General features: G+C 45.3%; 1 protein-coding gene across 6 annotated transcripts in view; it reads right to left on the bottom strand.

Annotated features, from left to right (window-relative positions):
- DTNB (dystrobrevin beta) overlaps positions 1–25,721 on the bottom strand; it is a 145,820-nt gene that overhangs the window by 105,882 nt on the left and 14,217 nt on the right. For all 6 annotated transcript variants that reach the window (XR_012689508.1, XR_012689507.1, XM_075201085.1 and 3 more), the window contains exons 2-3: positions 6,905–6,972; positions 6,252–6,332 (exon numbers count right to left, since the gene is read on the bottom strand). Coding sequence is in view for 4 of the 6 variants with exons in the window: in XM_075201085.1 (XP_075057186.1) it covers positions 6,252–6,332; positions 6,905–6,971 (148 nt within the window). In the remaining 2 variants the exon portion in view is untranslated. The remainder of the gene's footprint in view (positions 1–6,251; positions 6,333–6,904; positions 6,973–25,721) is intronic.

Genomic DNA, 25,721 nt, shown 5'->3' with positions numbered 1-25,721 from the left:
CTCTACCGCGTTCAAGTGACAGAGACACTACCGCGTTCAAGTGACAGAGACACTACCGCGTTCTAGTGACAGAGACACTACCGCGTTCTAGTGATACCTCCATGTTCTAGTGACAGAGACTCTACCGCGATCTATAGATAGAGACTCTACCGCGTTCTAGTGAAAGAGACACTACCGCGTTCTAGTGAAAGAGACACTACCGCGTTCTAGTGACAGAGACACTACCGCGTTCTAGTGACAGAGACACTACCGCGTTCTAGTGACAGAGACCCTACCGCGTTCTAGTGACAGAGACACTACCGCGTTCTAGTGACAGAGACACTACCGCGTTCTAGTGACAGAGACACTACCGCGTTCTAGTGACAGAGACACTACCGCGTTCTAGCGACAGAGACACTACCGCGTTCTAGCGACAGAGACACTACCGCGTTCTAGTGACAGAGACACTACCGCGTTCTAGTGACAGAGACACTACCGCGTTTTAGTGATACCTCCATGTTCTAGTGACATAGACACTAACGCGTTCTATAGACAGAGACACTACCGCATTCTAGTGACAGAGACACTACCGCGTTCTAGTGACAGAGACCCTACCGCGTTCTAGTGACAGAGACACTACCGTGTTCTAGCGACAGAGACACTACCGCGTTCTAGCGACAGAGACACTACCGCGTTCTAGTGATACCTCCATGTTCTAGTGACAGAGACACTACCGCGTTCTAGTGACAGAGACACTACCGCGTTCTAGTGACAGAGACACTACCGCGTTCTAGTGACAGAGACACTACCGCATTCTAGTGACAGAGACACTACCGCATTCTAGTGACAGAGACACTACCGCGTTCTAGTGATACCTCCATGTTCTAGTGACAGAGACACTACCGCGTTCTAGTGACAGAGACACTACCGCATTCTAGTGACAGAGACACTACCGCATTCTAGTGATACCTCCATGTTCTAGTGACAGAGACTCTACCGCGTTCTAGTGACAGAGACACTACCGCGTTCTAGTGACAGAGACACTACCGCGTTCTAGTGATATCTCCATGTTCTAGTGACAGAGACACTACCACGTTCTAGTGACAGAGACACTACCGCGTTCTTGTGACAGAGACACTACCGCGTTCTTGTGACAGAGACACTACCGCGTTCTTGTGACAGAGACACGACCGCGTTCTAGTGACAGAGACACGACCGCGTTCTAGTGACAGAGACACTACCGCGTTCTAGTGAAAGAGCCACTACCGCGTTCTAGTGACAGAGACACTACCGCGTTCTAGTGACAGAGACACTACCGCGTTCTAGTGATATCTCCATGTTCTAGTGACAGAGACACTACCGCGTTCTAGTGACAGAGACACTACCGCGTTCTAGTGATATCTCCATGTTCTAGTGACAGAGACACTACCACGTTCTAGTGACAGAGACACTACCGCGTTCTTGTGACAGAGACACTACCGCGTTCTTGTGACAGAGACACGACCGCGTTCTAGTGACAGAGACACTACCGCGTTCTAGTGATACCTCCATGTTCTAGTGACAGAGACACTACCGCGTTCTAGTGACAGAGACACTACCGCGTTCTAGTGATACCTCCATGTTCTAGTGACAGAGACACTACCACGTTCTAGTGACAGAGACACTACCGCGTTCTTGTGACAGAGACACGACCGCGTTCTAGTGACAGAGACACGACCGCGTTCTAGTGACAGAGACACGACCGCGTTCTAGTGACAGAGACACTACCGCGTTCTAGTGACAGAGACACTACCGCGTTCTAGTGACAGAGACACTACCGTGTTCTAGTGACAGAGACACTACCGCGTTCTAGTGACAGAGACACTACCGTGTTCTAGTGATACCTCCGTGTTCTAGTGACAGAGACACTACCATGTTCTAGTGACAGAGACACTACCGTGTTCTAGTGACAGAGACACTACCGTGTTCTAGTGACAGAGACACTACCGCGTTCTAGTGACAGAGACACTACCGTGTTCTAGTGACAGAGACACTACCGCGTTCTAGTGACAGAGACACTACCATGTTCTAGTGATACCTCCGTGTTCTAGTGACAGAGACACTACCATGTTCTAGTGACAGAGACACTACCGTGTTCTAGTGACAGAGACACTACCGTGTTCTAGTGACAGAGACACTACCGCGTTCTAGTGACAGAGACACTACCGCGTTCTAGTGACAGAGACACTACCGCGTTCTAGTGACAGAGACACTACCGTGTTCTAGTGATACCTCCGTGTTCTAGTGACAGAGACACTACCATGTTCTAGTGATACCTCCGTGTTCTAGTGACAGAGACACTACCGCGTTCTAGTGACAGAGACACTACCGCGTTCTAGTGACAGAGACACTACCGTGTTCTAGTGATACCTCCGTGTTCTAGTGACAGAGACACTACCATGTTCTAGTGATACCTCCGTGTTCTAGTGACAGAGACACTACCGTGTTCTAGTGATACCTCCGTGTTCTAGTGACAGAGACACTACCATGTTCTAGTGATACCTCCGCGTTCTAGTGACAGAGACACTACCGTGTTCTAGTGATACCTCCCTGTTCTAGTGACAGAGACACTACCGTGTTCTAGTGATACCTCCGTGTTCTAGTGACACAGACACTACCGTGTTCTAGTGATACCTCCCTGTTCTATAGACAGAGACACTACCGCGTTCTAGTGACAGAGACACTACCGCGTTCTAGTGATACCTCCATGTTCTAGTGACATAGACACTAACGCGTTCTATAGACAGAGACACTACCGCATTCTAGTGACAGAGACATTACCATGTTCTAGTGATACCTCCGTGTTCTAGTGACAGAGACACTACCGTGTTCTAGTGACAGAGACACTACCGCGTTCTAGTGACAGAGACACTACCGTGTTCTAGTGATACCTCCGTGTTCTAGTGACAGAGACACTACCATGTTCTAGTGACAGAGACACTACCGTGTTCTAGTGATACCTCCGTGTTCTAGTGACAGAGACATTACCATGTTCTAGTGATACCTCCGTGTTCTAGTGCCAGAGACACTACCGTGTTCTAGTGACAGAGACACTACCTCGTTCTAGTGACAGAGACACTACCGCGTTCTAGTGACAGAGACACTACCGTATTCTAGTGATACCTCCGTGTTCTAGTGACAGAGACACTACCGTGTTCTAGTGACAGAGACACTACCTCGTTCTAGTGACAGAGACACTACCATGTTCTAGTGATACCTCCGTGTTCTAGTGACAGAGACACTACCGTGTTCTAGTGATACCTCCCTGTTCTAGTGACAGAGACACTACCGTGTTCTAGTGATACCTTCGTGTTCTAGTGACAGAGACACTACCGTTTTCTAGTGACAGAGACACTACCGTGTTCTAGTGATACCTCCGTGTTCTAGTGACAGAGACACTACCGTGGTTCTAGTGATACCTCCGTTTTCTCGTGACAGAGACACTACCGTGTTCTAGTGATACCTTCGTGCTCTAGTGACAGAGACACTACCGTGTGCTAGTGATACCTCCTTGTTCTAGTGATAGAGACACTACCAAGTTCTAGTGACAGAGACACTACCGTGTGCTAGTGATACCTCCGTGTTCTAGTGATAGAGACACTACTGCGTTCTAGTGATAGAGACGTTACCGTGTTCTAGTGATAGTGGTTCTATGTGATAAGAGCATGATTTATTTTGTCTATGTCTGTATACCATACACCCTAGGTTCCCAAACTGTGCGCCATGGCTCCCAGGGGAAGAGGGGAAAAAACAAACAAAAAAAAAAACTTACCAATCCGGCGGCATCGGGACCCAGCATCCTCCTCCCTCCTCGCTTCTCACTGAATGTCGGGCGTGACACCATCATGCCCGACAATCAGTGACAAGCGACAGGAGAGAGGATGCTGGGTCCCGGGCGCCGCCGGATTGGTAAGTTTTTGTTTTGTTTTTTCTTGTTTGTTTTTTTCTTTCTTCCTGTCTATGGCGGGATGCAGAGGGGGCACAGAGTGTGTGGATGCAGAGGGGGCACAGAGTGTGTGGATGCAGAGGGGGCACAGAGTGTGTGGATGCAGAGGGGCCACAGAGTGTGTGGATGCAGAGGGGCCACAGAGTGTGTGGATGCAGAGGGGGCACAGAGTGTGTGGATGCAGAGGGGGCACAGAGTGTGTGGATGCAGAGGGGGCACAGAGTGTGTGGATGCAGAGGGGGCACAGAGTGTGTGGATGCAGAGGGGGCACAGAGTGTGTGGATGCAGAGGGGCCACAGAGTGTGTGGATGCAGAGGGGGCACAGAGTGTGTGGATGCAGAGGGGGCACAGAGTGTGTAGAGATGCAGGAGGGCACATAGTGTGTAGAGATGCAGGAGGGCACAGAGTGTGTTAGCTGTAAATTATTCTTAGACAGTAATTTAATTGAAAAAAATATATAAAAATATTATTTTCCCTTATATTTATGTGTATTTTTGCATACAACTAAATAAGTATTTCTGTCCCGACCTAAATACTTATTAAGTTTTTTGACCCAGCTACTTATAAAATGGGACTGCTCAGTAATTATTTTGGAGGGGTGCCTTGAAAAAATTATGGAGACTCTAAGGGTGCCGCGAACTGCAAAAGTTTGGGAACCACTGCCATACACAGATATCTGACGAGATAACAGTGCGCAGCTCTCTGCAGGAACCCTACAAACCTCGGAGGAAATCGCTAGATCTGCGCATAGAACGTTCTACTACTGCGTTCTGTGTGTGACGGTCTCTTACCGCGCTAGGTGTGTGACGGCCTCTTACCGTGCTGTATGTGTAAATGTCTTAATTTCTGAGGTATTGACTTGTAACTTCTGAGACAGGATGTCATTATTGGATTTGTATAACTTTTCTAAAGAAAGACCCGCCTGTTAATTAGACCTTTTCATCTCAGTGGCCAGCACGTCTGTTTAGCCTATATACATAGCAGGGGGCCGCTGCTATGTCCAAATAATGCAACAAGCAATTTTTAGGATAAAAGATTAGTGTCAATTTTGTAAACTTTGCATTGCATTTAAATCCATGTTTTGGGAAACATATTGCATCCTGATACGAAGATTAACTCAGACGTGGCGGAGCCATCCCGGATCAGGGGGCTGGCTGACCCTCTGCTGACGTATGTCGGAATGTGTATAAAAAGAGCACTGGCTTGTACTGAAATGTATCATTCTATCTGCACCTTTCTGGATGTCACTAGTACCTTCAACTAGTGGATGTAACTGTCCTTTTTAGGACTTCCTGAGCTGATAAACATCACTGCTAAGGAACCTGCTTTGATGCCTAATCCCTGTGACTTACAGATCAGACCCAAATCTAATACGTTATCCAGCTGTTCTGAGGTTGAGACCCAGCATCCAGAACCAACGCTCTGCCGCTACCTGCAGCTCTGGTCAGTGTGATAGGCCAGGGGGGATCCATCCACAGCAACCTGGATCTGAAAAAGAGGTCAGGGGTACCAGCCCAGGTGCACCAGCAAACGGGTACACTGGCAGCGTCAGTTACCCAGAAGGACGCGGTTCTGGATGCAGCTAAGGAGTCCAATGGTGGCAGCAGCTTAAGCCCCTCCTACTGCGGTTAGAGGGCGCATCTGAGATAAAGAAAGGGGATGGTGCCATGGCAAGCCCAGCCGATCCCCAGCAACACAACGGACAGGATGGCATAGGAGGTCCATTCTGTCACAGTGATCTTCTCTCACAGGCTCAGTTTAGACTGAAAGGGACATCACCATGAATTATTATATTCTATGCTTTTAATTTAGAAAATCAGTTGAACGTTTTCCTCTCTGATTTCTTGTCTTTAAGCCGTTGTATGCGGAGGTTCACACTGTCTCCCCAACAGCCCTGTGACATCACACATAGACTTATCACTCTGCGGAACACCAAGTAGGCCTCACGTCCTGCACTCTATCACTAAGCCTCTACGTGTGCATTGTCCCTGTATACATACATATATATGTTTGTTTTGCTGCAGCTCTGTGTTAGTGACTGCAAAACAGCATTGGAAAAAAACTGAAAAAATAATGCACCATCTTATTCCAATTAAGTTTAATGTATTCCCTATATACCTATATACCACACACAGAAATATCCCATATTAGCCCTTCCTGCCCTCACTGCCCAGTGCTGGGGTAACGGTGCAGCTCTCTGCAGGGTCCCTACAATGTACAGGGGTCAGACATCAGGTGATGTACGAGCAGGGACTGGGGTAAAACACACAGGAATAAATATACTTACGGTTGCAGCGCTTCTGTATAAATCTAAGCTTGCACGCCGTCCGGTAGGTAGACAGCCGAATCACATCGTAATTCTGCGCCCCTAAAATGTAACATTATGCAGCTATTAGTTCCCCATAAACCCTGCAGTACCCACCACCAACTAACGAACAGCGAGGGTTCCGCCATCAGGTTTCCACTGAAATGTTAAATCTCAAAGCATCTCACGTGGATTTCATTTTGAACCATAAATATCCCACAGATTACAGAACCTCGTCGCTAACTGAATTGGCCCCAAAAAATGAACAGTGATTTCTGTACCCTGAGCGCTGTATTGTGCACAGGAACAAGGGGAGCACACAACCAGATACCACAAGACCAAACTCTTGTGTTTCACTTTATTAATTAAAGCAAAAGTGAAATTAATAATTTACACATCTCTCTTAGTGACCAGTACAATGCTGTGAAGATAGACACAAGGACAAGTACTGAACTGTATACAGGTCAAACAAAATTAATAAAAATGTTTTTTACCCTCAAACACCGCTGACAACAGGTCAACAACAGAGATTTAGGATGGACATACTGAGAAATATGGCAGTGTCCGGTAGCGGTGTTTCCAGTAAGACAGGTAGGTTCACTTTCTGATGTCAGCTATACACACAGACAACTTACTCATTTCCATGAAGAGCTGCCGCTTCTCGGCCATCGTCCTCCTCCGTTTTCCGCTCTCTTCAATCATCCTGCAAAGTAAATCACACAGTTAGTCATTGGTCAGCACTGGGTGTATTTACATGAATGACACATTACCGCACATCAGCAGGGACAGTACGGCCTTCGCATACACTATAACTGTACGGGTCAGCACTGTGTTCTCAGAACAATCACCAGTAACCATCAGACATCACTATCGGGTCCCTTAGTATGAGTGGTTTGGGTGCACAGTGACGGTCATTAATGCTGGACATGGAACTGAATGAACGTAGGCATTGGACGGAACAGACAGGCAGGTAACCTGTGGCTTGTCCCAGCGTGCTTATGACCAATACTTGTAGTTCAACAACCGCCAGAGACGCAGAGGTTGCCTAGTCCGCATCTAGCATAGGACAATTACCATTCCATCCAGCTGTATCAGAATACCACATGGATGGGGGAGCGTACACACTATACCTGCATGTAAACAATAGGGGGCATAGTGCTCACTGACAGTGCACGGGTCCCTGCGTTCTGAATTAAGGGAGGTAGATGGGAAGTGTTCTAGTTATTTGGGGTCCTATACCCTCTGCTGATATAACTTAAAGACTGTAGAAGGTTTAACAGGGCACCAGACTACAGACTATTATTATTGTCATTGGTTTGAAAGGCGTCACACAGAGCATAGAACAGGGAGAACCCTGCTCCAGAGAGCTTACAATCTAGTGGGTAACACATGAAGTGTAGTATAATATAAACCATAGGTCGTCTTTGTAATACAATCCATCCATACCAACTTAAATTTGGGTCCTGAGACATTGGGGCTTTAATGTACTTGTGACTGGATCACTTATAAATAACTTATTGCATAAATATATTATTAGCGCAGTGTGCCTATTTATATAATTTCAAATGTACTGATTTTTGATACTGTGTTTTAGAAATGTACTGATTGCTGAGGTATTAATTTCTGAGACAGTATCTCATGTTTGGATTTTGTCACTTTTCTATAGGAAATCCCCAGTAAGTATATGTGTGCAGGGGATATGTTTTTCCTGTCTGGAGACTGGTAATCTCATGTTAATTAGACCTTTTTTATTGCTGAATTACCAACACATCTGCTGAGCCTGAAAGCACAGGAGGGATAAATAGACTTGCTGGAAGACCTCCTATGTGTAAGACTCAGGATGCAACTGATCATAGATTAATGTGAATTTTGCAAGTTAAATTGAGTTAAAAGCAAAATTAGAGAAAATGTTATATCCTGATGGTAAACATTCAATATAAAACCTCAGACGTTGTGGTGCCGCTAGCAGCAATGTAACAAGGAGTTAAACCCCTCCTGGCTGAGTTATGTGCAGGATGCATGAAGCAACTGGATTGGTTAGAGGGGCTGGAGGCTGGATTACCTCATGCCAGGGTATCTGTGTAAATCTGTATAAAAAGCAGACTGTTTGACCATGCAATGTATCATTTCATCTGTACCTTCTGGAGATCACTAGTACCACAAACTCGTGTAACTGTCCATATAAGGGCTACATGAGCTAATAAACATCACTGCTTAAGGAACCTGCTTTGATGCCTACTTACCTGCTGTAATTCCTGTCAACTACAGATTATACCAATCTAACCCGTTATCCAGCTGTTCTGAGGTTGGGGCCCAGCATCCAGTACCAACGCTCTGCCCGCTACCTGCAGCTCTGCCCATTGTGATAGGCCAGGGGGAACCATCCACAGCAACCCTGATCTAAAAGAAGAGGTCAGGGGTACCAGCCCAGGTGCCCAGCAAGGGGGTACACTAGCAGCGAGATACCCAGAAGGAACGAGTTCTAGGTGACGCTAAGGAGCCTAATGCTGGCAGCAGGCCCCTCCTATTGCTTTTAGAGGGGTGCAATTTGGGATAAGGAAAGTGACCGGTGGCAAGGCAAGCTCAGCATGTCCCCAGCAACACACGGACAGGGTGGCATAGGAGGTCCATCCTGTAAATATAACAAAAATGGTGATATAGTCTGTAATAACCAATAAAATGATTGCCTTCATGTTATAACCTGAGGAAATAACAGCTAGACTCCAACTGGTTGTTAGGGGTTATAGCTACATTCCAATTGGTTGCTAGGGGTTACAGGTAGAATCCAAATGATTGCTAGAGGATATAGCTACATTCCAATTGGTTGCTGTGGGTTACAACTAGATTCCAATTGGTTGCTGCGGGTTACAACTAGATTCCAATTGGTTTCCAGGGGTTACAGCTAGATTGCAATTGGTTGCCAGTGGTTACAGCATCTGTTTCCTGCACTGTAATCTGCAGCCTCTATGAATACAACAATTGGGTAACACTTGTCCTGGAAAGTAGAAGCACATTAAGAAGACTGTATACACAAGATGTGTGGCTGGTTTACTCTGTAATTGCTGCACCACAGTTATGTCCTCAATGTGACCACAATGACTGACACGTCAACCCCAGATTGTCACCACAGAGCAAACCCAGAATTACAGGGAAAACCACCAGAGAAAGTGATATTTATGGCCGTGATCCCAGTTATATAACTGTCTGTACAGGAAAACTCCCAAAGTCGTCTGATGCCAAAAATTACATCACCGGCATCCAAAGGACAGTAACACCCGTCTACGTCATCACTATATAACACTATGATCAGAGAGCACCCTGCTGTCACAGGACAATACAGTAACACCCGTCTACGTCATCACTATATAACACTATGATCAGAGAGCACCCTGCTGTCACAGGACAATACAGTAACACCCGTCTACATCATCACTATATAACACTATGATCAGAGAGCACCCTGCTGTCACAGGACAATACAGTAACACCCGTCTACATCATTACTATATAACACTATGATCAGAGAGCACCCTGCTGTCACAGGACAATACAGTAACACCCGTCTACATCATCACTATATAATACTATGATCAGAGAGCACCCTGCTGTCACAGGACAATACAGTAACACCCGTCTACATCATCACTATATAACACTATGATCAGAGAGCACCCTGCCGTCACAGGACAATACAGTAACACCCGTCTACATCATCACTATATAACACTATGATCAGAGAACACCCTGCTGTCACAGGACAATACAGTAACACCCGTCTACGTCATCACTATATAACACTATGATCAGAGAGCACCCTGCTGTCACAGGACAATACAGTAACACCCGTCTACGTCATCACTATATAACACTATGATCAGAGAGCACCCTGCTGTCACAGGACAATACAGTAACACCCGTCTACATCATCACTATATAACACTATGATCAGAGAACACCCTGCTGTCACAGGACAATACAGTAACACCCGTCTACGTCATCACTATATAACACTATGATCAGAGAGCACCCTGCTGTCACAGGACAATACAGTAACACCCGTCTACGTCATCACTATATAACACTATGATCAGAGAGCACCCTGCTGTCACAGGACAATACAGTAACACCCGTCTACGTCATCACTATATAACACTATGATCAGAGAACACCCTGCTGTCACAGGACAATACAGTAACACCCGTCTACATCATCACTATATAACACTATGATCAGAGAGCACCCTGCTGTCACAGGACAATACAGTAACACCCATCTACGTCATCACTATATAACACTATGATCAGAGAGCACCCTGCTGTCACAGGACAATACAGTAACACCCGTCTACGTCATCACTATATAACACTATGATCAGAGAGCACCCTGCTGTCACAGGACAATACAGTAACACCCGTCTACGTCATCACTATATAACACTATGATCAGAGAACACCCTGCTGTCACAGGACAATACAGTAACACCCGTCTACATCATCACTATATAACACTATGATCAGAGAGCACCCTGCTGTCACAGGACAATACAGTAACACCCGTCTACATCATCACTATATAACACTATGATCAGAGAGCACCCTGCTGTCACAGGACAGTACAGTAACACCCGTCTACGTCATCACTATATAACACTATGATCAGAGAGCACTCTGCTGTCACAGGACAATACAGTAACACCCGTCTACATCATCACTATATAACACTATGATCAGAGAGCACCCTGCTGTCACAGGACAATACAGTAACACCCGTCTACATCATCACTATATAACACTATGATCAGAGAGCACCCTGCTGTCACAGGACAATACAGTAACACCCGTCTACATCATCACTATATAACACTATGATCAGAGAGCACCCTGCTATCACAGGACAATACAGTAACACCCGTCTACATCATCACTATATAACACTATGATCAGAGAGCACCCTGCTGTCACAGGACAATACAATAACACCCGTCTACATCATCACTATATAACACTATGATCAGAGAGCACCCTGCTGTCACAGGACAGTACAGTAACACCCGTCTACGTCATCACTATATAACACTATGATCAGAGAACACCCTGCTGTCACAGGACAATACAGTAACACCCGTCTACATCATCACTATATAACACTATGATCAGAGAGCACCCTGCTGTCACAGGACAATACAGTAACACCCGTCTACATCATCACTATATAACACTATGATCAGAGAGCACCCTGCTGTCACAGGACAGTACAGTAACACCCGTCTACGTCATCACTATATAACACTATGATCAGAGAGCACTCTGCTGTCACAGGACAATACAGTAACACCCGTCTACGTCATCACTATATAACACTATGATCAGAGAGCACCCTGCTGTCACAGGACAATACAGTAACACCCGTCTACGTCATCACTATATAACACTATGATCAGAGAACACCCTGCTGTCACAGGACAATACAGTAACACCCGTCTACATCATCACTATATAACACTATGATCAGAGAGCACCCTGCTGTCACAGGACAATACAGCAACACCCGTCTACATCATCACTATATAACACTATGATCAGAGAGCACCCTGCTGTCACAGGACAGTACAGTAACACCCGTCTACGTCATCACTATATAACACTATGATCAGAGAGCACTCTGCTGTCACAGGACAATACAGTAACACCCGTCTACATCATCACTATATAACACTATGATCAGAGAGCACCCTGCTGTCACAGGACAATACAGTAACACCCGTCTACATCATCACTATATAACACTATGATCAGAGAGCACCCTGCTGTCACAGGACAATACAGTAACACCCGTCTACATCATCACTATATAACACTATGATCAGAGAGCACCCTGCTGTCACAGGACAATACAGTAACACCCGTCTACGTCATCACTATATAACACTATGATCAGAGAGCACCCTGCTGTCACAGGACAATACAGTAACACCCGTCTACATCATCACTATATAACACTATGATCAGAGAGCACCCTGCTATCACAGGACAATACAGTAACACCCGTCTACATCATCACTATATAACACTATGATCAGAGAGCACCCTGCTGTCACAGGACAATACAGTAACACCCGTCTACATCATCACTATATAACACTATGATCAGAGAGCACCCTGCTGTCACAGAACAGTACAGTAACACCCGTCTACGTCATCACTATATAACACTATGATCAGAGAGCACTCTGCTGTCACAGGACAATACAGTAACACCCGTCTACATCATCACTATATAATACTATGATCAGAGAGCACCCTGCCGTCACAGGACAATACAGTAACACCCGTCTACATCATCACTATATAACACTATGATCAGAGAGCACCCTGCTGTCACAGGACAATACAGTAACACATGTCTACATCATCACTATATAACACTATGATCAGAGAACACCCTGCTGTCACAGGACAGTACAGTAACACCCGTCTACATCATCACTATATAACACTATGATCAGAGAGCACCCTGCTGTCACAGGACAATACAGTAACACCCGTCTACATCATCACTATATAACACTATGATCAGAGAGCACCCTGCTGTCACAGGACAATACAGTAACACCCGTCTACATCATCACTATATAACACTATGATCAGAGAGCACCCTGCTATCACAGGACAATACAGTAACACCCGTCTACATCATCACTATATAACACTATGATCAGAGAGCACCCTGCTGTCACAGGACAATACAGTAACACCCGTCTACATCATCACTATATAACACTATGATCAGAGAGCACCCTGCTGTCACAGGACAGTACAGTAACACCCGTCTACATCATCACTATATAACACTATGATCAGAGAGCACCCTGCTGTCACAGGACAATACAGTAACACCCGTCTACATCATCACTATATAACACTATGATCAGAGAGCACTCTGCTGTCACAGGACAATACAGTAACATCCGTCTACGTCATCACTATATAACACTATGATCAGTGAGCACCCTGCCGTCAAAGGACAATACAGTAACACCCGTCTACATCATCACTATATAACACTATGATCAGAGAGCACCCTGCTGTCACAGGACAATACAGTAACACCCGTCTACATCATCACTATATAACACTATGATCAGAGAGCACCCTGCTGTCACAGGACAGTACAGTAACACCCGTCTACGTCATCACTATATAACACTATGATCAGAGAGCACCCTGCGGTCACAGGACAATACAGTAACACCCGTCTACATCATCACTATATAACACTATGATCAGAGAGCACCCTGCTGTCACAGGACAATACAGTAACATCCGTCTACATCATCACTATATAACACTATGATCAGAGAGCACCCTGCCGTCACAGGACAATACAGTAACACCCGTCTACATCATCACTATATAACACTATGATCAGAGAGCACCCTGCTGTCACAGGACAATACAGTAACACCCGTCTACATCATCACTATATAACACTATGATCAGAGAGCATCATCAACAGACGTTCCAGTGAAGATAATTTGATGAGAATATAAACCTAGGTTTTGGTTAATTCCGTTTGCAGAATCAAATAACTGCAGTAACATTGTGTGTTTTTGTTGCTTTGTGTTCTCTGCTAACATGGGAGTCTGCTCTCAGACACACTGTGGTTAGTATATACAGGTACAGCTCTGGGATTCTGTATACCAGCTGCACAATCATCATCATCAACAAAGAAGCTCCAGAGAATAGGGGCCAGAATCAGGAGCAGAGTGCAGTCTTGAATCTCCGTTATGTCATGTGTCAATGCCAAAAATGATAAATGAGTTTCAAGTAACGATTATAAAACACTCTACATTACGACTTGTCGGACAACGTAGGGATAGTGGGTCCCTCAACGCTGCATTTTCTGCGGATGTCAGTGGTTTATAAATCCCTGACTTGAATAGTTTTATTCTGGAGAAGGAATCAAAGCTACTCCTCCTAAAAACAGAGTTCTGTTAGATACACAATGCTAGAGCCGTATCCAACCAACCAAGTCAGGCATCAACTTGCAAAATCCACTCTCATTTCCTGTACTGAACGGCTTATACTTAGAACAAGGCCATGTTTATACAACTAAACTCCTTCCATTCATCTTCATCTGCTGACGGTGACCTTGTGATACAGGATCTGCTCTCAGAGCTACGTCACAGGACACTAGTGGAATACTGATAATTATACCTACAACTTAGGAGTGCGCTAATCATTTTCATAATCAAAGCGGCAGGTAGAGCTGCTCCCAGCAAACTTCACCTTGTCCACCCGTCACATAACCTTCACTACATAATTACTAGCTGGGAGACAGACGCAGGGACAGTCATGACTTTTCCCTTTCACACCATTGAACTGGAAAGAAAAATAGAATTTTATATATTTTTAAAGGATTTACAGTGTTCTACTTTGTAGAAATAAAAGTACAAACTTCTCTCGGCATACGCTTGTTGACATTAGTTAATATTCAGTGATGGATGTGAACAATCCTTACACAGCATTAATTAATGAATTAACAGATATAAGGAGCAATTAACAAGAAGCATCTGAAGTAAACATCCCTAATCACCTAAACACAGTGGATGCTATCATTCTGTGAGCTGTATCAATATTCATTTAAATGTGAGCGATTGAGAGTGCAGCCTATCCAGTCCCTAGGAACCAGTGACATCACTGAGAGTGCAGCCTATCCAGTCACTAGGAACCAGTGACATCACTGAGAGTGCTGCCTATCCAATCACTAGGAACCAGTGACATCACTGAGAGTGCAGCCTATCCAGTCCCTAGGAACCAGTGACATCACTGAGAGTGCAGCCTATCCAGTCCCTAGGAACCAGTGACATCACTGAGAGTGCAGCCTATCCAGTCCCTAGGAACCAGTGACATCACTGAGAGTGCAGCCTATCCAGTCACTAGGAACCAGTGACATCACTGAGAGTGCAGCCTATCCAGTCACTAGGAACCAGTGACATCACTGAGAGTGCAGCCTATCCAGTCACTAGGAACCAGTGACATCACTGAGAGTGCAGCCTATCCAGTCACTAGGAACCAGTGACATCACTGAGAGTGCAGCCTATCCAGTCCCTAGGAACCAGTGACATCACTGAGAGTGCAGCCTATCCAGTCACTAGGAACCAGTGACATCACTGAGAGTGCAGCCTATCCAGTCACTAGGAACCAGTGACATCACTGAGAATGCAGCCTATCCAGTCACTAGGAACCAGTGACATCACTGAGAATGCAGCCTATCCAGTCACAAGGAACCAGTGACATCACTGAGAGTGCAGCCTATCCAGTCACTAGGAACCAGTGACATCACTGAGAGTGCAGCCTATCCAGTCACTAGGAACCAGTGACATCACTGAGAGTGCAGCCTATCCAGTCACTAGGAACCAGTGACATCACTGAGAATGCAGCCTATCCAGTCACAAGGAACCAGTGACATCACTGAGAGTGCAGCCTATCCAGTCACTAGGAACCAGTGACATCACTGAGAGTGCAGCCTATCCAGTCACTAGGAACCAGTGACATCACTGAGAGTGCAGCCTATCCAGTCACTAGGAACCAGTGACATCAATGACAGTGCATTATTGACTCTAATAAAAAAAACCATTAGAAAGCCATATATAAACATAATAAGTGTATAGGTATATTCAAATAGGTATTATATTCATATTCATACCATATAATATATCAGAACACTATGGGCCTGATTCATTAAGGAACTTAGGCAACAGATTTCTTACTTAAGTCTCTTGGACAAAACCATGTTACAATGCAAGGGGTGCAAATTAGTATTCTATTTTGCACATAAGTTAAATACTGGCTGTTTTTCATGTAACACACAAATACTTGATAGATTATTTGAACACTGAAAATTAAAGTTGATATTTGTGTGCTGCATGAAAAAACAGTCAGTATTTAACTTATGTGCAAAACAGAAAACTCACTTTCACCCCTTGCATTGTAAGATGGTTTTGTCCAAGAGACTTAAGTAAGAAATTTCTTGCCTTAATGAATCAGGGCCTATGTTATTAATGCATTAAAATGTATTAAAACCAGTTAATCGACTTATATCACGGTCTCATAAATATTAAATTATAATGGCCTCGATTTGTAATAATTTCCATTTTTATCGTGGTTTTCTGAGAGTCAGCGACCTTGAAGCATTATACTGTGAGGGTCTAATACACATATCTATCCAGTGCTTCTTTATTCAATAGACCTCTCCATAACTGCATAATATACTGTACACGGAAGGAGGATCTTTACTCTTCTTGTAGTGCAAACAATGACAACACTACACAAAGACTCTCGCTGACGTGGAACACACAGGTTATGGAAAGAACAACACATAAAACCGGAACATTATGCAGAACATCATTTTCCTTTACCGTACACGGATCCCAGGAGGTTACACCTATATTGGCTTATATACGGCCACGTCACCAGGCTGAACAGTATTCTGGCATGTGACAAGAAACATGGCCGCCGTCATTGTAGTATTTTGGATGGGTTATTACACCATCTCTGTTCTTTGCTCACTGTCCTTAAGACAGGACAATACAGGGCTGGATGATGGCGAGACACAGACATGGAGACAGTATATACAATATTTTTAACTGGAAAGTAATAGAGTTAGTTAAGGTTTGTTTTGGTTTTATTTTGGCTATTTGGCTACAACTTTCAGGGCAGCACGGTGGCTCAGTGGTTAGCCCTTCTGCCTCACAGCACTGGGGTCATGAGTTTGATTCCAGACCATGGCCTTATCTGTGTGGAGTTTGTATGTTTTCCCCGTGTTTGCGTGGGTTTCCTCCAGGTGCTCCGGTTTCCTCCCACACTCCAAAAACATACTGGTAGGTTAATTGGATGCTATTAAATTGACCCTAGTCTCTTTGTCTGTCTGTGTGTATGGGGATAGATGTGAATGAGTTCTCTGTACAGCGCTGCGGAATCAGTGGCGCTATATAAATAAATGATGATGATGATGATTTTGGTGAGCAAAGAAAAAACTGGACAAACCTTTGAATTAGATAACGGGACACTTAGAATAATATCTTGAGACCATACCATACTTCACCGAAACACACAACTATACAGTTAGTATAAGGAAATGGGAGAGTTGTTTGTATAGCGTTCTTCCCTCTTACAATAGAGGAGCTGTTCTAGCTATAGTAAGAGGAATCACAGATATAACGTTTAATCCGGGTGACAGTAGGGTACATACACAGTGGCGTTAATGCTAAATCTGTGCCCAGTTACTATAGGCTACTGTTGGAAGGCTCCTACACAGAGGCGTTGAAATGCAACACTACTTACAGTGTAGATAACCCCTTTGTCCTCGCTTTACTGTAGCATTAAAAGCAGGATCATGGTGCACTATGTAACTAAATGAGCACTAACATAAAAGACTATCACATTTTATAACGCTTTTCAAAGTAAACCTTGAAATGGGTGCTAGGCAACAAGAGAGCGCTCGTGGTAAAGTCCGTCTGCGGCTCCATCCACGTCCATTGTTTTTGGGACTATAATCGTTAATGCCAAACTACTGCAAAATCATGCACTTGGGTCTCAAAAACCCAAAGGCTAAATATAGTATAATGGGAACTACTGCGGAGGAAAGGGATCTAAGAGTCACTATTTCAGATGACTTAAAAGCAGGTAAACAATGTAACAAAGCAATGAGGAAGGCAAGTCAGATGCTGGGTTGTATAAGGAGAGGAATCAGTAGCAGAAAGAAAGAAGTAATAATACCCCTGTATAGGTCATTGGTACGGCCTCATCTAGATACTGTGTTCAATTCTGGAGGCCGTATCTCCAGAAGGATATAAATACATTACAGACTGTACAAAGAAGGGCAACTAAAATGGTGCATGGTCTACAGCACAAATCTTACCCGGAAAGAGTAAAAGATCTTATTATGTATAGTTTGGAGGAGACAAGGGAACGGGGGACATGATAGAAACTTTCAAATATATCAAGGGTTATAACAAGGTGCAGGAGGGAAACATTGTACAAAGGAAGAGAAGAATTAGAACACGAGGACATGTACTGACACTGGGGGGAAGAGAAGTATTAGAACATGAGGACATGTACTGACACTGGGGGGAAGAGAAGTATTAGAACACGAGGACATGTACTGACACTGGGGGGGAAGAGAAGTATTAGAACACGAGGACATGTACTGACACTGGGGGGGAAGAGAAGTATTAGAACACGAGGCCATGTACTGACACTGGGGGGAAGAGAAGTATTAGAACACGAGGATATGTACTGACACTGGGGGGAAGAGAAGTATTAGATCACGAGGACATGTACTGACACTGGGGGGAAGAGAAGCATTAGAACACGAGGATATGTACTGACACTGGGGGGAAGAGAAGTATTAGATCACGAGGACATGTACTGACACTGGGGGGGGAAGAGAAGTATTAGAACACGAGGACATGCACTGACACTGGGGGGGGAAGAGAAGTATTAGAACACGAGGACATGTACTGACACTGGGGGGAAGAGAAGTATTAGAACACGAGGACATGCACTGACACTGGGGGGAAGAGAAGTATTAGAACACGAGGACATGCACTGACACTGGAGGGAAGAGAAGTATTAGAACATGAGGCCATGTACTGACACTGGGGGGAAGAGAAGTATTAGAACACGAGGACATGCACTGACACTGGGGGGAAGAGAAGTATTAGAACACGAGGACATGCACTGACACTGGGGGGAAGAGAAGTATTAGAACACGAGGACATGCACTGACACTGGAGGGAAGAGAAGTATTAGAACACGAGGACATGCACTGACACTGGGGGGAAGAGAAGTATTAGAACACGAGGACATGCACTGACACTGGAGGGAAGAGAAGTATTAGAACACGAGGACATGCACTGACACTGGGGGGAAGAGAAGTATTAGAACACGAGGACATGCACTGACACTGGGGGGAAGAGAAGTATTAGAACATGAGGACATGCACTGACACTGGGGGGAAGAGAAGTATTAGAACACGAGGACATGCACTGACACTGGAGGGAAGAGAAGTATTAGAACACGAGGACATGCACTGACACTGGGGGGAAGAGAAGTATTAGAACACGAGGACATGCACTGACACTGGGGGGAAGAGAAGTATTAGAACACAAGGACATGTACTGACACTGGAGGGAAGAGAAGTATTAGAACACGAGGACATGTACTGACACTGGGGGGAAGAGAAGTATTAGAACACGAGGACATGCACTGACACTGGGGGGAAGAGAAGTATTAGAACACGAGGACATGCACTGACACTGGGGGGAAGAGAAGTATTAGAACACGAGGACATGCACTGACACTGGGGGGAAGAGAAGTATTAGAACACGAGGACATGTACTGACACTGGGGGGAAGAGAAGTATTAGAACACGAGGACATGTACTGACACTGGGGGGAAGAGAAGTATTAGAACACGAGCACATGTACTGACACTGGGAGAAGAGAAGTATTAGAACACGAGGACATGTACTGACACTGGGGGGAAGAGAAGTATTAGAACACGAGGACATGCACTGACACTGGGGGGAAGAGAAGTATTAGAACACGAGGACATGCACTGACACTGGGGGGAAGAGAAGTATTAGAACACAAGGACATGTACTGACACTTGAGGGAAGAGAAGTATTAGAACATGAGGACATGCACTGACACTGGGGGGAAGAGAAGTATTAGAACACGTGGACATGTACTGACACTGGGGGGAAGAGAAGTATTAGAACACGAGGACATGTACTGACACTGGGGGGAAGAGAAGTATTAGAACACGAGGACATGTACTGACACTGGGGGGAAGAGAAGTATTAGAACACGAGGACATGTACTGACACTGGGGGGAAGAGAAGTATTAGAACACGAGGACATGCACTGACACTGGGGGGGAAGAGAAGTATTACAACACGTGGACATGTACTGACACTGGGGGGGAAGAGAAGTATTAGAACACGAGGACATGTACTGACACTGGGGGGAAGAGAAGTATTAGAACACAAGGACATATACTGACACTGGGGGGAAGAGAAGTATTAGAACACGAGGACATGTACTGACACTGGGGGGAAGAGAAGTATTAGAACACGAGGACATGTACTGACACTGGGGGGAAGAGAAGTATTAGAACACGAGGACATGTACTGACACTGGAGGGAAGAGAAGTATTAGAACACGAGGACATGCACTGACACTGGGGAGAAGAGAAGTATTAGAACCCGAGGACATGTACTGACACTGGGGGGAAGAGAAGTATTAGAACACGAGGACATGTACTGACACTGGGGGGAAGAGAAGTATTAGAACACGAGGACATGTACTGACACTGGGGGGAAGAGAAGTATTAGAACACAAGGACATGTACTGACACTGGGGGGAAGAGAAGTATTAGAACACGAGGACATGTACTGACACTGGGGGGAAGAGAAGTATTAGAACACGAGGACATGTACTGACACTGAGGGGAAGAGAAGTATTAGAACACGAGGACATGCACTGACACTGGGGGGAAGAGAAGTATTAGAACACGAGGACATGTACTGACACTGGGGGGAAGAGAAGTATTAGAACACGAGGACATGCACTGACACTGGGGGGAAGAGAAGTATTAGAACACGAGGACATGTACTGACACTGGGGGGAAGAGAAGTATTAGAACACGAGGACATGCACTGACACTGGGGGGAAGAGAAGTATTAGAACACAAGGACATGTACTGACACTGGAGGGAAGAGAAGTATTAGAACATGAGGACATGCACTGACACTGGGGGGAAGAGAAGTATTAGAACACGAGGACATGTACTGACACTGGGGGGAAGAGAAGTATTAGAACACGAGGACATGTACTGACACTGGGGGGAAGAGAAGTATTAGAACACGAGGACATGCACTGACACTGGGGGGAAGAGAAGTATTAGAACACAAGGACATGTACTGACACTGGAGGGAAGAGAAGTATTAGAACATGAGGACATGCACTGACACTGGGGGGAAGAGAAGTATTAGAACACGTGGACATGTACTGACACTGGGGGGAAGAGAAGTATTAGAACACGAGGACATGTACTGACACTGGGGGGAAGAGAAGTATTAGAACACGAGGACATGTACTGACACTGGGGGGAAGAGAAGTATTAGAACACGAGGACATGTACTGACACTGGGGGGAAGAGAAGTATTAGAACACGAGGACATGCACTGACACTGGGGGGAAGAGAAGTATTAGAACACGAGGACATGCACTGACACTGGGGGGAAGAGAAGTATTAGAACACGAGGACATGCACTGACACTGGGGGGAAGAGAAGTATTAGAACACGAGGACATGTACTGACACTGGGGGGAAGAGAAGTATTAGAACACGAGGACATGTACTGACACTGGGGGGAAGAGAAGTATTAGAACACGAGGACATGTACTGACACTGGGAGAAGAGAAGTATTAGAACACGAGGACATGTACTGACACTGGGGGGAAGAGAAGTATTAGAACACGAGGACATGCACTGACACTGGGGGGAAGAGAAGTATTAGAACACGAGGACATGCACTGACACTGGGGGGAAGAGAAGTATTAGAACACAAGGACATGTACTGACACTGGAGGGAAGAGAAGTATTAGAACATGAGGACATGCACTGACACTGGGGGGAAGAGAAGTATTAGAACACGTGGACATGTACTGACACTGGGGGGAAGAGAAGTATTAGAACACGAGGACATGTACTGACACTGGGGGGAAGAGAAGTATTAGAACACGAGGACATGTACTGACACTGGGGGGAAGAGAAGTATTAGAACACGAGGACATGTACTGACACTGGGGGGAAGAGAAGTATTAGAACACGAGGACATGCACTGACACTAGGGGGAAGAGAAGTATTAGAACACGTGGACATGTACTGACACTGGGGGGGAAGAGAAGTATTAGAACACGAGGACATGTACTGACACTGGGGGGAAGAGAAGTATTAGAACACGAGGACATGTACTGACACTGGGGGGAAGAGAAGTATTAGAACACGAGGACATGCACTGACACTGGGGGGAAGAGAAGTATTAGAACACGAGGACATGTACTGACACTGGAGGGAAGAGAAGTATTAGAACATGAGGACATGTACTGACACTGGGGGGGAAGAGAAGTACTAGAACACGAGGACATGTACTGACACTGGGGGGAAGAGAAGTATTAGAACACGAGGACATGTACTGACACTGAGGGGAAGAGAAGTATTAGGACACGAGGACATGTACTGACACTGGGGGGGAAGAGAAGTATTAGAACACGAGGACATGCACTGACACTGGGGGGAAGTAGGTTCAGGGGAAATGTGAGGAAAAACTTCTTCACAGAAAGGGTAGTGGATAAGTGGAACAGCCTCCATCAGAGGTGGTAGAGGATAATACAGTAGAGCAATGTAAACATGCCTGGGATAGACATAAGGATCCTTACAAAGAACTAAGGATGAAATAGGGTTTGAGGTTACCAAAGGTTAAATATGGGCAGACTAGATGGGCCAAGTGGTTCTTATCTGCCGTCATATTCTATGTTTTAAAGAGCGTTTCATAGGCCCTGAGGACAGACTGTGTGTTCGGGGTCTTACTGCAGCTGATTTCAGTAATACACTAATTACAGATAGAGATATGTGTTATAGCAGCTGATGTTGTTCTTCCCACCGGTGTTTATACAACATCACAAGGTTTCCAGCAATAACAATCCCTTAATTCCAGGGCTACATACTGACAATTATGACATTGTTACAGCATGAGAACTGTACAATGGGACACAGCTGAAATACTGACATCTCTCCAGATCTGCAATGCAGTAAAACTTTCTACACAGTTTGTTTGGAATCCAGGATTCCCCAGGTATCACTCTGTAGACATCCCTGCAAACAGGGAGAGGTGTAACTCTTAATCTACTCTGCAATGATGATGATGTACACCAGCAATGTGTAACACTCTGACACTACAGCTAATCTCGTGTCATTACACCAATGTAGTCGGCTGGGAGAGGCGGACAGAGCCCATCAGACGACCAGTTCTTCCTGGTCATCCTCCCACTTCTCTGTCATCAGAAAGGTCACGGTGACAGCGGAGAGACGGACTGCTGTCCACGGCCTCCAGAACAGGATATCCTTAATGACTGTATTGGTAGCGCTGTATGGACACATTTATGGGAGAGATTGCAATTGAATAGAGGTGACAGCTGAGCACATCCAGGTACTTGGTGCTACAAAGAAACACAATATTGCAACATTAAGGAATTAATTAATAAAGACGGATTGGGGAGTTCTCAGAGCCGAATGTTGGACGATAGCAAAGAACAAAGTTTGTATAAATAACATCAATGTTCCAAGCGCCTACGGGCCTTTCTCATAATGTTGTCTACATTCTGTACTGGACCAAGCCTCCTTGTACGTCTCATTATGTAGACGGCGTTAGTGTTGGGCCAGATGTCCAAGCCAGTAATAAAAATGGATGAGATGGATGAATTTATAGACCACTGAACAATTCAAAAACCTTTTTTACACTGCGCTCCATCAAATGACTGCTGCGGCAATGTCTGGTTGGAGTTGAACATGAGATATGTTCACACCAATGTAGGGGATACATTGAACATGACACTTGCCTAGAAAGATGATTCTCTGGGCACACACTACAGGTATCGCACCCGATCATAGTGCCAATCCCACAATAAACGACTGTTAGGTCTAATATCGCATTAGTGTGTAAGCTCCCACGAGTGTTTCAGGGGCAAACGCAGGATTTGTAGAGGGGGGGGGGGGGTTTCCACACCGCGCCGCCAGTGGGCGTGACCAGCATGCATGGGGGTGTGGCTATAATTATAGACAGTGCTTGGCTGCTCTCCAACTCTTCCTATACCTATAATATACATGGGCAATGTTGCGCGCACTACTGTTAGGTGCAAGGAGCTCTCCCTTTTCAAGCAGAGCCATGTGAAGCGGGGGCAAGGTCCAGCCACCTCAATTATACTGTGCCCTAGACTTGGAGGCGGGTTTCCAGGCACTAGTAACCCCCCCCCCCCCCTCAGTTTGCCTATGTGTTTTATTGTACCAAAACTCAGACTATCGTTTGATTTGATTTTATAAACTGACTAAAATTCACCATCAATGGGGAGGGACAGATTCTGCAGTGTATACGCACTCACGACCAGCGGTGTAGACAGATATCTGTAGAGTGTACAGATGATGTACAAGTACACATGAATTGGTATGATCATTGGGAGGTTCAGTCGTTAAAGGGTTACAGATATCACATCATGAGCAGTTTTCTGTAGTGTGTTCACAGCTTTAGTATTAGAGAATTGACCAGACAAGTCAATGAAAAGGCTAATCTCAATGTTATCTTTAGAGCGCTATGAAGGTTGTAACTTATATCTATTCTTCGTGTTATTTAAGAAGGAGCTGTCCCCCAGTCTCAGCCGTGATCAAATCGGTCCAAGTTTGAGGAGAGTCCTAGAAATATTTTGTGTGAAGGACTTGTGCTACCCCTCTGGAGGACAGAATCAGAAGAACACAGCCCAGCACTGGACAGGTATCCATCCATCGATGGCTTAATGTCGGGGCACGGGGCTGAAGCGGATGGTATCTCACAGTTATGCTGAAGGACTTGGTGGACCTACAATGGAGTTGGTACTAGAGGCATTAAGGGGCGACTGTCCTGTACTCAGTTGGTCTTGTAGAACTAGCAGCATCATCATCTTCATGTAGAAGTATCATTTACGAATTAGAGCCTTGTGGGAATAACTTCTACACTTCCAGCCTCAGCCCTGCCATAGACTCAGGTGAGGATTGATCTCCTACCATCAGCAACTTACAAACCAGACAAAACTCCTTTCCAATTCACACGTCCTCCAAATGCTTGAAAGAATTGGAATCCTGGACTGAGATAGTGGTATCATGGAAAAACAAAACGTAAGTGAAGCAGACCTTCATTGCCAGGGCATCGGCTTAACCTGATCCAACTTTATCAGAGGTGGAACCAGAGGACTAAGAAAAACTGTTGGAAGTGTGACCAGGAGACAGAGGAACTTACTACTCATCAAGCAAGAAGATGACTGTGACATCTCCTCCGAGCGCCAGCTGAAGAGATGATCACTGCAACGTAGCCAGACCAAGAACTTCAATGGCCTATGAGCTGCACGGGTGAAAGAAGAAGAGTCTGCAGTGACTAGAGCACCCATCTGCAGAAGCAACCGGAACATCCCATTCACTAAAAGAATCTGGAGCCAATCTAGTCCTCTGGGGTCAGTAGGTGACAAGACCAGGCCAATGGTATGACAATCAATATGTCCAACTTCAGTAGATGTCTTGGAGCCCTATATACAAGCTGACATGTCTATGTTGGCACAAAACTGGAATTCCTTTGGTTC

Source organism: Mixophyes fleayi, chromosome 3 (assembly GCF_038048845.1).
Source record: "Mixophyes fleayi isolate aMixFle1 chromosome 3, aMixFle1.hap1, whole genome shotgun sequence".
Taxonomy (NCBI): domain Eukaryota; kingdom Metazoa; phylum Chordata; class Amphibia; order Anura; family Limnodynastidae; genus Mixophyes; species Mixophyes fleayi.
Note: the sequence above shows the minus strand (reverse complement) of the source record. Positions and strands in the feature narration are given on the sequence as shown.